Here is a 14785-nt window from a genome sequence, read left to right on the forward strand (position 1 = left end):
CCTTGAAGAATTAGAAGGAAAATAAACAGCTTAGAACAGAAAGTAGACAATGACACCCAAGTAATTCCCTGAAATTTAGAAGAAAACAATGAATCCATGACTCAACATGAAATAATAGATCAAATTCTTGAATATTACATTTTAAGAAATCACAAGCGAATATTGCCCAGACTTTTAAGAACTAGAGAGTAAAGTAAAAATAGAATAAATCTATCAGTCACCTTGTGAAAGAAATCTCAACAGTAAAAATCCCAGGAATATTTTAGCCAACATTTAGAATTTGGAAGTAGAAGAAAAAATTTGCAAATAGAATTCAAGTACCAAGAAATGATAGTCAAAATTACATAATTGTAGCTTCAGCTACAGAGGAACAGAAATCTTGGAATATAATATTCCAGAAGGAAAAGACAGGGGAATCTGGGTAGTACAGTGGATAGAGCACTGGCCCTGGAGTCAGGAGGACCTGCGTTCAAATCTAGACCTAGACACTTTTAACACTTCCCTGGCTGAGTGACCCTGGACAAGCCACTTAATTCCAATTGTCTTGCCCTCCCACCCCACAAAAAAGGTAAAGACCTAATTAAGAATAACAGCCTGCAAAGCTGGTATGATTCTCCAGAGAGAAAGAAACTTCAATAGAGAACTTTCAAGCTGAACAAATAGACTAAAGCTGAGCAGAAACTTTGAAATTCAAACACAGTCAAGAGAAAATAAGGTAAATACATCTGAGCAATTAGAAAGGTCTCAAATGATGTTGAACAAGTGGTAACATTCCAATATGAGAGGAGGGCAACTAGTGTTTTCTTAGACCTTTAATGTCTTCAGAGGTCATAAAGGTAATTAAATAAGACTAGCATATAAAAGACTTTGAGATTTGTTCAGATAGATTTAGGAGAAAAGAGGAAAAAAGGAGGGTAAAAGGAATATACTAAGTAAAAAGGAGATGGGCCAAATTTACTAATTTTCAAACCTGAAATACATAAACATATATAAACATTAAAATGATTGTAGAGAAGGCATTGGACAAACCTCATTCTAATCTGAACTAAACAAAAAGAGTTGGGGAGAGAGAGGCAGAGACAGAGCTCTATAAATACACCAAAATGAACATGGAAACAGGAATGAGAAGTGGGAAAGGGTTAGGAAGGATAATAATATGGAACAAGGAATAGTCATAAGCAAAACAATTGCAGAAAGTAGAAAGTAGTAGGAAAAAGAATGATTAAGAACAGAATCTGGAAGAAAGAAAAAGAGTAGAATCAGTGAAACCAAAAATAGCTACAATTTTAAGTTAGTAGCATTGAACATATTTTACACTCATCACTAGCTTCTTAAAATATAGAATATATGTGTGTGTGTATATATATATATATACATATATATACACATACATACATAGAATAGGGAGCAAAGAAAAAAAAAGTATAAAGACAATTTAACAATCAATGGAAAATGTGAAGTTTGTATTCATAAAACAAAAAAGCCTAGCAGAATAGAGTAGCAAAATCCAACATTTTGTTATTTATAAGAAATACTTAAAGCATGAATATTCACATAGTTGAAATAAGGAAATAAAGCTAAATTATGCTTCAAGTGAATTCAAAAAAGCATGGCTAAAAATCGTGATTCTAGACAAACAGTAAAAATAAACATGGCTAAAATAAAGAAACTACATTATGCTGGAAGGCATCTTAGGCAATGAAATAACATGAATACTTAATATACATCTACCAAAAGGAATAATATCTAAGTACTTAAAAAAATCAAATTACACTGAGATATAGCAGCATAATTGATTGTGTGAACCTTAAAAATGGACCTTTTTTGTATCAAATATAAAAGATAAATTAAGGAATTGATTAAAATTTTAGACAAAATAAATATTCTAGATCTTTACAATTATTGAATAGTAATAGAAAAGAATATACATGCTTTTTAGATGTGTTATGGAATTTTACAAAAATTAAGCAATATAAATTTAAAGTTTCTGTGCAAGGAATATCATTGAAGTTAAAACTAAAAGGGAAAAAGAAATGGGAACTAAATCTGTGATTTCATTGGTGTAGGGAGGAAGAGCAACCTGAGAGATAGGTGCTGTTAATATCCCTATTTTACAATTCAAAATATTGAAAGAGAAGTGGCTAATACAGAATCACATAGCAAGTAAGTGACTGAGGAGGTATTGAAACACAAATCTTTTTGATTTAGAGCTAGTTCCCTTATCTACTGTGCCACTTAGCTCCCAGGTAGTAAAATATCTTCTAATAATATGGATTATCACCTTCTCTGTAACTTGTATTCTTAGTTGCCTAGAGCACTGAGAAGTTCCACCTCAAATCCAGCATACTGATAAAGATGACAAAAGAAAACGATAGTTGTTGGTGTTGGACAGACTTAGTGAATTGATAAAAAAATAATTTGGAGCCTTAAAGATTCTCTAAACCATGACCCAATATAAGAGTTTTTTAAAAGCAAAAAAAAACTATATATACATTTTTTTTATAGTAGCGCTTGTTGAAGCAAAGACCTAGAAATGAAGGGGAAGCCCAGAAATTCTAGTATAAAAATTTTATGATGTATTATTATTATACTGTAAGAAATTATACAAGAGAAAATTTCAGAAAAAAAAAACAGAAACTGAAGAACAATTTGTACAATAACAGAATATCATCAAGGAAAACATTGATCTTTATATCTCTCTAAATTTGCAATTGGGACAGACCCTAAGCAACATTTTGAAATAGCTGAAATTGTTTTTCTTTTTAAAAAATGATCTCCTTCTATAGTATCTTCATGATGTCTCCACATAATTATCCATAGCACCCCACTGAGGTTTCCCCACCTAGGAATCAGGCATCAATCTGAGCTCTAGACTCCATATTCATAGTTTCCCCATATTCTTATTTATGCTAAGTGCCTTAGAGTCTCATTGTTTTAGTTTTCCAGAGGTGAAAATGAACAAAGCTGATAAACTAATGTGTAAATTTGTTAATAGGTGCTAGATGATAGAGCTTGTTCTTGACTTTTTCATGTCCAAGTATTATGGACCACATTATAACAGTGACTTTCTGAGAACAAATTCTCTCATTTTCTTGCCCAACACTTGCGATAGAGATTGCAGCTTAGGCCAAAAGAGACAGTGGCTTCTGATTGACCAACAATATAAATGTTTAGGACAGGTAAGAACTTAAAGCACATATTATAGGTGAGCACACTTTCTGTCTTCTCCAATATTGTGGCTCTCTGATTAGAATTGCCACAGATTGCCTGGGAAGGTCAAAACAGATGCCCTCAAACTATCCATAGTAATAAAAATAACTGGCACCAGAAGAGTCAGCCTGGAGTTGGAAGTGCTTTATCAATCAGAGGATGGAAAATCACTTGTGAATGTGTAAGTGAGAATTCTTTTAGTATATGGGTAGGACCAGATAGATGCTGGGGTCCCTTCCAAATCTCAAAATACTGTGATTCTCTGAGTACTGGAAAGAACAAAAATCAGAGTTAAAAGGACAGGTCCTAATTTTTTCAGTTTTCATTTCCTAATTCTGCCATTTACGCCTGTGTTACTTTAGACAAATCATTGAGGACCTTCTGTGGTCCTCATTTTCTTCATCTGTAAAATGAGGACATTGGATTGAATGATTTCAAAAGTTCCTTATCTCTCCAGATATTATACTATTTTTGAGTTGGCTACCATTCATAATTATGCCCTTCCCCATATCCACCTACAAGTTCATTCTTTGGATGGATGGCTTTGGATGGTGCTCTCTCTCTGGGAGCAGATGAATCCCTCTTGACTGGTTTCCTCCCCTATAGGAAGTTGATGTCTATTCTCCCTCCTGTTTGTGTAAATCATGGTCTCTGTTCTGTCCAGCACTGAGGAATTAGGCCATTGGCTCAAGGGATGGTTGCCTTGTCAGTGGTAACTGGAAGTGGACAGATGGCTCAGGGTTTCTTCCCAGGGCCATGATAGTCCTTTTGTAATATCCAGATAGGTCAATTTTATAGGAAAATATTTAATTGCACATAAATTTCCATGATGATGCCCGTCTTATTGTATGTGAGACAGCAAATCATAACTAACTCTTGATATTTGGAATGAGGTTAAGAAGGTGCCTTTAGTAATTCACATTCATTTTCCTCTGAGTAGGATTATTAGTTCACATTTACATAGCATTTCCTTCACAACAATCTTAAAATTGCAAATAAATTCTCATTTTTTGTTGGGAAACTGAAGCACAAAGATCACAATTTTTACATAATCACTCAGTTGTATGTATCCAAGTTGAAACCCAAACTTAGGATCTTGGAATTGAAATCTATATCGAAATAAAAAACCACTCAATATACCAAGTGGTTCTCCAACCACCTCTTGGAGTTGTCAGGGGAGGAGTCCACTAACTCCTAAAGATGCTCATTTCACTTCTGAGATAGCTCTAGTTTTGCTAGGAAATTGTATTTCTTCCATTTATATTATAGGTGCCTCTCTTGAAACTTCTGCCTCTTAGTCCTAGATCAGACCTCTGGGTTCAAATTGAAAATTATATATTGAAAATTATATATATATATATATATATATATATATATATATATATATATATATATATATATATATATATATATATATACTTTTTTCATTTTAAATGCTTGAAGAGTATTATCATACTCTTTCTGCCAAGTCTTCTGGAATAAACACTTCCATTTTTTTTGACTAGTTCTTAATGGCATGATATCGAGGATCTTTACTATCCCAATGCCATTCTCTGCAAATTCTATAGTTTCTCAATGTCATTCCTAAAATGTGGAGCCCAAAACTAAACAGAACACATTCCAGTTGTTTTTTGAATAGGGAAAAATTAGAGAATCATCATCCCCAGTTTTCTGGACAATAGTTGTGTCTCAGTGCATCACAGGATTTCCTCAGCTTTTTAGATCTCCTCATACATTTCTACCATGTATATCTTTTATTGTTATTCATTTGTTTTCAGTCATATCCAATTCTTTGTGGTCCTTATGTAGGGTTTTCTTGGTAAAGATGCTAAAGTGGTTTTCCATTTCCTCCTTCTCCAAATCATTCTACAAGTAAGGAAACTGGGACAAGGTTAAGTGACTTGTCCAGGGTCACATAGCTGGTAAATGTCTAAGGCAGATTTGAACTCGGGAAGATGAGTACTCCTGACTCCTAGGTCAGCACCCTGTGTACTATGATGCACCTAGATCCCTTATATATATTTTATATGAACAATTATATGCACATTGTCCTCCCATCACAATGTGAGATCTTTAAAGATAGTGACAGTGTTTTTGCCTTTCTTGTTATCTCTAGAATTTAGCAAAAGAGAGTGGTATATTCCAAGTGATTAATAAATTCTTGGTAACTGAGACAGGCATTTCTGATTAACCCCTACTATAAACTATTGACTCCCCGAGTTTAGAATTCATCAAACCAACTCCTCCAACTCTCCAGACTCCCTCCCCAGCCTTAGGGTGCAGTCAAATCTTATGATTCCAAGAATAATGCTTTTCCTACTATACCACATTCCTCTTTAAGGTAGCATAGGGTGCTGTCAAAATGAAGTTAACCAAATTTCATTGTAATTGTCATTGGTTCTTCTACTTAGAGAATGGTCTTAAGTTATTAAGTGAAATAGTTCAGTGCATCTGACCCCAAAAGTCATTTTTCTTTACCCAAACAACTTCGCCTTCCTCAAGTTATTAAAAAACTGACCCATTAACATTTCTGGATTTCTTATAATCTATTTTCCATGGGCCAAGAGTTTCAGAGAGTGAGAAATGCAACTGACTAAAGGCTGACCATGAAGCCATACTGAATTGTCTGAAAAAATTATTTCATCCATTGCTTTTACTTGTTTTTGAAGGCCCATCAGTTTGACTATATCAAATTTGTAATTGGAAAGTGGCATGAGAATAATTAGGAAATGCTGTTCAATTTTTGTGGTCAATTAGCAGGCAGCTGACAAAGACCCCATTAATAATTTTATTGTACTGTAAACATTTCTCTGAGCCTTGATTTAGCATATTTAGACTTTCAAAGAGAATTTGATTAACATTGTCTTTCAAATGAATTTGACATTCGAGGAGAGGATATATTTAGTTTGGGTTTTACATTAATGCTTATCAAATTATTATTGATTTTCTATCCAAGACCAATATCTAGGCAAGATGGTATCCCTTCAACGATTCCTCTAAGGTACTTGAAATTAAATTCAGGTTTTAGGTTATCAGGATGAATAACAGTACTTTCACAATCTATGACCACTCCTTACAAATATCTCTCCTTAGAATTCATAGGAACTATCCTTAAATCCTATCCTTAAATGCAAAAGATTTGTTTTATGTTCTCTGCTGGGGGCTTGGTCACTTTTTTTTTTTCTGGATTCATCTATTGGAAAAGAGAGACTTCAAATGAGCTCTAGTAGTTGGATGCAAGTAGAGCTAGATTTTTTTCTAAAACTGTTAGCATGTCCTTTTTTGCCTTTCTAATGCCTATCATTACCTCTAAATGTTGTGTCTTCTTGCTGTCCGTTCTAATACCTCCCATCTGGCTTTGTAGAGAAGGCTGGACGGTTATACAACAGATAGAGGAAACAGCTATAGCCCCTACCCTAAAAACTATATTATTTATTCTTTTACACTAAGTCTGCTTGAATCTAGCCCATAAAATGGAGAAGATGGCATGCTGCCATGCTGCCAAACTCAAACTGAATTATACAGGGATAGTACTTTAGAAAGAGCATCAAGAATAAGAGTCAGGTAGGAATCACTCCATTTGTGGGAGTGTGACAATTGTGATTTGGTGCTCCCACATATTCAATATGTTATCTTTGTGTGAGCTACTGGTCACCAAGCTTCTGGGAGATATAGCCTTGAACATGAGTGATATTTGTGTCTCTGGTATTTTCTGTATAGCTATTTACCCATTTATCCATGCTTTAAATATGCTTATCAATGTTTATTCATCATATGTTGAATACTTAACTGTAAAATACAGGGCAAAATTTTTAGGTGAAATTTGCCAGTATTCCCAGCCTTTACTTTAGGGGATTGAGTAGATGGAGTGTCCTTTTTTGCCTTTTTAATGGTACTCCCACCTCTCCTCTAGGCATTAAGTATTCCCTTTCTGGTTCTTCCCATACCACCAGACTTTTATCTTTTCTTCATAGTGCCTCATATTCAGAACTTTTCTCTTTTTCTTTGTCTGTCAAAATGTTCTTCATCTCTCAGAACTCATTTTTCAAGGTGATAGCTGGTTAATCTGGTTTGTTGTATTTAGCCAGAGACCTTTATTTGGATATCATGTAGCTCCCCTCAACAGAATTCCTATTGGGGATTTTAAATTAGTGAGGAAGAGATTTAATGGGAAGACAACTTGTCTTTTGGGTACCTCTAAATCATTGCATCCATAGTTGCTTACTCTGCCCTTGGATATAGGCTCTATATCTGCTCATTTTAGAGCATAAACTCCTTGAGCATAAGACTCTTGTCTTATTCATCCTTGTATCTCCCCAAGCACGGTCAATAATCAATGATTGTAAAAAGAAGCAATCACAGAACATACAATTATGGGTGTAGACATGAAGAGACTTTAGAGGTCATCTTGTTCAATCTATTACATGTTGCTGCTAAATTAGTCTTCCTAAAATTCCAGGGGCACATGAGCAGAGCAGCACCATCATTCCTATGACATTCTATTTGAACCATTAAAATGGTTTTCTAATGGATATCTCTGCTTCTGCTCTGTTTTTCTCTACTACTATAAAAATAATAATTCTTAAACAGTCATTTTACTAACTCACCTTAAATCCATGGTCATCAGAGAACCTAGAGGTATTTATGTTCAAAGTCCTTAGCTTTCATTCAGTGCCTCCATGGTCTAGTCTCAACATAATTTTCCAATTTTATTTCTCAGTGCTTCTCTTCACAAATCTTTTGTAGCACCCAAACTAGAGGGCTTGTTATTCCTGTAATATTACCTATATATCTTTGCCTCTGTGACTTTTTACTTAAAATATTCTCTTTTAAACACATATTGGATTACTTGCCATCTAGAGGAGAGCATGGAGGAAAATTGGAACACAAAGTTTTGCAAGGGTCAATGATGAAAAATTATCCTTACATGTTTTGAAAATAAAAAGCTTCAATAAAACAACAACAAAAAAAAGCTCCCTTTTACTTAAATGCCCTTACTGCCATCTCTAACCCTATCAGTTCTTAAAAGAATGAGCTTAAATACTATTTCTTCCATGAAAACTTCCCTATTGCTTCCCTTTGCAATTAGTTTTCCTCCTTTGAAACATGCCCTTTAGACCTCTTTTATTGTACATCTATATTCTACCTCTTATTGTAGTTCTCTGTGTTCACATCTTATTTCCCCTTTCCAGAATGTAAGTTCCGTGAGGGCAGGAACCATGTCATTACACTCTGATATTCCCAGCAGAGTCTTGCATGTAGAAAGCACTCAATAAATAGTTGTAGAAAAGGCTTGAATTGACAATGTGAGAATGAAACAAAATATGTCTTTTCTTTTCACGCATGACATTGCAGATTCTGGATAAAATTGAAGATGTGCAGGAGTTCATTTACAGTAAGGAACCTGAACTGCTGAAAGCCCTGATTTCTGTCCAGACTATGCATGTCACCATCATCATAGCTCATCTCAGAACAGAGCAAGATGTGCAAAAGTAAGAACTCCATTAGCTTGTCTGCAAAATTGATTGTATTCATGTGGTGTTTATTTTTTCCCAGACCTCATTCCACTTAAATAACATATTTAAAGAAATGTTTTTACATTAAACACAAATATCCTTTTCTATTAAAAAATGTTATTTGTAATTCACTAGATTTTTAGCATTAGAATATATATCACCTACATGACTATAGTAAGGTGATGGGCACTGTACTTAATTGAGTTAAAAATGGGAGAGATGCCATTCTTTAAATGGCAATAAGCATTTTATTAAGTACCTACCATGTTCCAAGTTCTGTGCTGAGTTCTTTCCAAATATCTTGTCTGATCCTCACATTAGTTTTAGGAGGTAAGTGCTATTATTATCCCCACTTTTTTTTTTTTTAGCTGAGAAAACTGAGGCAGATAGAGAAATACGCTGCCCAGTCAGTGAGCTGGATTTGAACTTGACTTTTCCTGCCTTCAGGAATTCTTCAGCATTCTACGCACTGTGCCTTTTAGCTAACTGCCTCTTTAAATGTACATATCTGAGTTAAAGTGAATCTGCCATCTAGATTAACATGTAATACAAAATAATATTGAGAGAGTGACTTAGGAAATTTCTCGACAGAAGCTACAAAATCAAATATTTTGATCACAGTAATCTCCTTAATAAGCCCAACTGCACATAAGTTTTGAAAGGTAAATGAAGATGTCTAGTACTAGGTTAAAAATGGTTAATCATTCAATGATCCAACTTCCTTGAGGTTGAGAAATCTGGGAGAATAAGCCGGGAACAGGACATTTAATCTTGGGTATTTAGTACAAATACTATGTTTCCATGATCATCAGTCTAGTTTATAAAGAGCTGCCCTGGTAGGATTTGCATGCTATTTGGATGGCCACACCTCTGGCTCATGCACTGCTGCTAGCCAATCCGGGTAGAAGCACAGAAAGCATATGGGGCAGGAGATAGAAACAAAAAGACAAGCCAGATAGACAGTCTTAACCTGATGGAATCTTCTATTTTTAGGTTGAGAATGGGAGTTGGAGGAAGGGAATTAAAGGTACTTAGCAAATTGGGTGATGGCTGAAATTGAATGCTTTGAGCATTAGTGAATACTGAGTCATCCATTTCACTTTTTTTCTTTAAAATCCTTTGAGGATCATTATGTGGGGATATTCTTAGATGCACCTCACATGGAGATCTGGGAAATTAAATCAGTTTCCCTCACAGGCGTCCAGAGCTTTATATTGCTTCATATCTATAAAGCATTTCATTTCCTTTATAATAACCACGTGAAGTAGCTAATGGCTGCATTATTATCCCCATTTCATAGATGAGGACATTAGTTAGAGACCAGAAATTAATTTCCCAGAATCCCACAACTAATAAATGAGGGAGCAAAGATAAAACTTTAACTTGTCATGAACAAGCCCAGTTTCAGCTATAGATTAAAGAATGGGAAGAGGATTTCAAGCTTAAGTTCCCAGCTGGCCAGAAAGAGACAACAGAATAAGGGCTAGATTTGAAGTGGGAGGATCTGAGTTTGAATTCTAGTTTTCTCTAGATCATGGGTAAATCATTCACCTTCTCTAAGTTATAGTTTTCTCATCCATAAAATAAGATTGGAATCGATGACTTCCGAGATCCTTCTGCTTTTAATGCATAGATTTCTACCTTTTAAAGTCTAGAAGAGATTTTTTTTTTTTTGTTCACTCGTATCCAATTCTTCATTTTCTTGGTAAAGATGGTGGAGGAGTTTGCCATTTTCTTCTCTAGATCATTTTACAGATGAAGAAACTGAGGCAAGCATGGTTAAGTGACTTGCCTAGAGTCACACAGCAACTAGGAATCTGAGGCCAGATTTAAACTCTGGTGTTTCTGACTGCAGACCCAAAGCTCTTTATTGCATCATTTTACTGCCCTCCAGAAAAGGCACTACCACTTTAACTCTGATTAGCTCCTAAAGAATAAATTCAAAAAACCTTTTCCCATCTTGGGATACCCTTTCCCTTTCCCAGCCTATACTAGTGGTCCTGACACCACCAGTCTAAATCTTGGAATATTCATGTAATTGCCTATGACAATAACAAGTACTAGGACCTCAGGAGACCCCAAGAAGGGGTCTGAATTGAGATATTACCTGATTATTTTTCAGAATTTAGCTCATAAAGGGGGAAAGAAAGTATAGTATATGTTCAAGATGTCAAAAGAAAACTAGCATTGCCAGGCTGTGGCTGAGTGACCACAGTGGATACGATGGAATAAAAGATGAATGATGGGAAATGAGACATCATGAAAAATTCTTTTTTGCACAAGGCTTCTTGGGTCCTATCTATTGCCCTTCTAAGTCTGCCTTTTCAGTGTCAGACTAATGGGTTTCAGTTAGTAGTCTCAGAACCCAAATCTTTTTATTCTTAAGGCAATGTTCTTTCTATTAACCTGTCTCTCAAGAGCAAGATAGGAATGACTTTGTCAGGACTCAAATCATCCTACCAACTTACAATGTTTCAGCAACTTAGAATATGCTCTTTGAAAGTTGATTTGGATGAGAAATTCATTACCCCTGCTTCCAAACCAGAATGGGATTAGAGCTAGGGAATGAGATTCTCCCAACTTAGTCAAGATAGATAGTCTTTGGGTGACAGGGGCATAATCAATCACAAGACTCTTTTTCAATAAGACACATCAGTGCTCCTACTTTAAGGACACAGTAACTGGTAAGCCAAAATTACAAGGCAGCTAGGTAGCCCAGTGGATAGAGTAGGAAGTCAGCAAGACAACATCTTCCTGAGTTCAAATCTGGCCTCAGATACTAATTAGCTATGCGATTTTGGGTAAGTCACTTAACTCTGCTTGCCTCAGTTTCCTCATCTGTAAAATGAGCTAGAAAAGGAGATAGCAAACCACTCAAGTATCTTTGCTGAGAAATACAAAGAGTTGGACATGACTGAAGATGAATTAGCAACAAAAAAAAAAGCCAAAATTACCTCCATTCTATGATGAAGCATTAGGGTAGGACTTTAATGGAGGAGTAGAGACATCTGAGAGCTGAATTGTTTTAAATTTATGCACCATAATTTCTTATTTCATCTTATTTCCTTTTTCATGACTTAATATTAAGTAGGGGAAAATACAGCTTAATTGCTTACAGGTAGAGTAACTATGTGATAATGATAACCAACTCCACCAGAAATAATCAATATTAGCATGTAATACACTTTGTTAATTTTATTAAGTCACAATTTTCCCATTTTTATAATCACTTAGAAGTTATTAGTGGCACAGTGAATGGAGCACTAGGCCTGGAGTCAGGAACATCTGAGTTCAAATCTGGCCTCTAGTTTTATGATACTAGGTAAGTCATTCTGACCTCTGCCTGCCTCAATTTTCTCAACTGTAAAATGGGGATCATGATAATAACCTCCTCTAGGGTCATTGTAAGGATCAAATGAGGTCAGTTTTAAAATGCTTAAGCATAATTCCTGGCACAGAAGAGATACTTAAGAAATGTTTATATCATCTCCTTTTCTAAATCAACTGTGGGATGATAGAGGAAAGTAGTGATGACCGATGTGTGTTTTATGTTTTTTTGTTTTTGTTTTTTTATTTTAGTTCTGAAATGTTCAAATCTTAGCAGGACCTATTATGGAAGATAAATGGGAAGTACTTTCCATTTATCTGTCCTTGGTTTCCAAAGAGTAAACTTTAAATCAAATTTTTAGCTTTGTGTCATGGCAGTGGGGAGTGCAAGTGACTTTCAGGTGGAATGAGAAGTTATGATTAAAGCCCATGAAAGGTTGAGAACAGATATGTGGCAAGGTGGTTTTGTCGAGAGTAATCCCTGGAATGTAGAGTGGGTGCCATGAGCCAAGCAGGGACAGAAACAGGAAACAGGACAAGTTTAAGCAACGAATGGATGGTGTTGGGCAAAGAGCTAACCACTAATGGGTTTGTAGAGACCAAACCCTTCCTACCTCACAAGTAGCAGAAGAGGACAGCCAGGGTAAGGGGATTTCCTTGTTCTTTTCATCTCTCAACTGGAAAATAAAAAGCATCATGCTGGGAACCTCCATGCTTAATGCTATTCTCTGCACCTATATCCCCTCCTCTTCTTCCTTTGTTATGATAAATATTTGGATATCTTAAATGTTAATAGATACCATAGGGCAAAATCTAGAGCTCCCATTTCAGGGCTCTGTCCTTTAGCACCCAGACAGGCCCTAAGTCAGAAAGACAGTTATAGACTTGCTCTTTGACCCTGAGAAAGTCACTTCAATACTGTGTGCCTCAATTAACTCACTGGTAAAATGGGAGAGTTAGACTTGAAGTTCCTTAAGAGTCCTTTCAACTCTGAAATGTATGATTCCACAATCCAGTATGTAGGAGGTTCCATTAATGTAAAAAAAAAAAAAAAAAAGTTAGCAACAAAAAAATAGACACTCAACTGAGAAAACCCAATAGTATTTATATAAAATTACCTTCCTGCATTCACCAAACTTGGAATGAATGACCTTTTCAATCCAACTATTTACTCCTGAACTTTACTGAAAACCCAGGCAAAAGGGTAAAGGAGGTCTTTGAACTAACATTTCCTCATCAACCTCCTGACATAATCATGAAAAAGTAAATGCTTTCTGGGACCTCATTATGTTAATGCCCCAAACACTTTAATTAGAAACACCCCCAAGTCCATTCTTATGTCATCTATTGCCTTTGGGCATGTATGTCTAAGAAGATGTGATTTGCAAAAGTGCAATGAACTGAATAAAATTTAATATGCTTCTATCTTGTTGATGACTTTCCCAAGTGTACCAGGTATCTTAATTTGGAATATTTTAAATTCATTTCCATTTCCAAAGATATGAATCAAAAGTCAGTTCTGGGAAAAGGATTTGTATTCACTTGAATATAGCCAAATGCAGTGTCACTCACTTTATAAGAAAAGTCATCTGGAAAACAGAAAAAAACCCAATTGTTAAAAAAGAGAAATGGGTGTGGGGGAAGGAGGGAAAGGAGGGAATGTTAAGAAGAGCTTATCATCCAAATTGTCAATATCAGTTACTCAGCAAGTCATTTTGCCTGTGTAGGCCTGTCCTTCCTAACCAAATCCCAAACTCCTAACAGGACTATAATTCACATGGCATTTATTTCTTCCACATGCGGTGCTGTAACCAGATTAGAGCATTTGGGGATCTTTGCTATTTGGAGGCATTGAGATCTCTGGTAGATGTACTATCTGTACTGAATTTCATTTTTTAATGCCATAAATATATATATATTTATATATATTTATTCCAGAGGGGCCCCCCTTTTGCTCTTGTTAACTGAAAATTAGCCTCTCTCTTAAAAGTGGAATTGTTTTCTTTTGTTAAGCTCTTTAGCTGCTTAAAAGAATTTATATATATATAATGTGTGTGTGTGTGTGTGTGTGTGTGTGTATGATGTGTGTATGTGTATGTATATATATATATAAAAACAGGCTCAATCCTAGGCCTGGATCTGAGGTTCTATGGTAGACTATAGGGAAAGATTTTGCAAGGCTGATTGAAACCTTCAGAGACTCTAATATTGGCAGATGAGCAGCTGCTTACTCTGACTAATCATGGAGCCAGCCTTGTTGATGCTATCTATCAGATGAAGTTATAAAAAGTTTATCCAAAATCAGGCCCATGAAAAAAAGTTCTGATTTCAAATCCCATATACCATACTTTCATTAGCATAATTTTTGATTCCTCAAAAGAATTAGTGAGAGAGCCTTTGATGTATCAAATATTAAGTCTTTGATGTTTCACATACTATGTGCCTAGAGGGATTAATTCTGATTAGAAAAGTATAGTACATGGCCTATCTGGTGCCATTGACTACTTGTACTTTCTTTTATTAATATGCAGATAGAAACTGGCATCTTGGTAGTAGAAATGCCATGTGGATGCTATGGTATTACAACATGTCCCAATCATCTCAGACCAGTTAGCCAGAGTTTTCAACTAAAAGAAGATGGGAAGGGGGAGACTGGAAGGGGGAATCTTCCCCATATAGGAAGTGGAAAATGGTTTTTTTCTCCCCTCAACTCCCTATAATCAATAATCTAC

The 14785-nt window shown here is 35.4% G+C and overlaps 1 protein-coding gene across 1 annotated transcript in view; it reads left to right on the forward strand.

The window, feature by feature from the left end:
• Positions 1-14785, forward strand: part of LOC127544003 (uncharacterized) — a 57015-nt gene that overhangs the window by 15917 nt on the left and 26313 nt on the right. Inside the window, exon 3 of the mRNA XM_051970422.1 lies at positions 8566-8702. Within this exon, the coding sequence (XP_051826382.1) occupies positions 8566-8702 (137 nt within the window). The remainder of the gene's footprint in view (positions 1-8565; positions 8703-14785) is intronic.

Source organism: Antechinus flavipes, chromosome 1, assembly GCF_016432865.1.
Source record: "Antechinus flavipes isolate AdamAnt ecotype Samford, QLD, Australia chromosome 1, AdamAnt_v2, whole genome shotgun sequence".
NCBI lineage: Eukaryota > Metazoa > Chordata > Mammalia > Dasyuromorphia > Dasyuridae > Antechinus > Antechinus flavipes.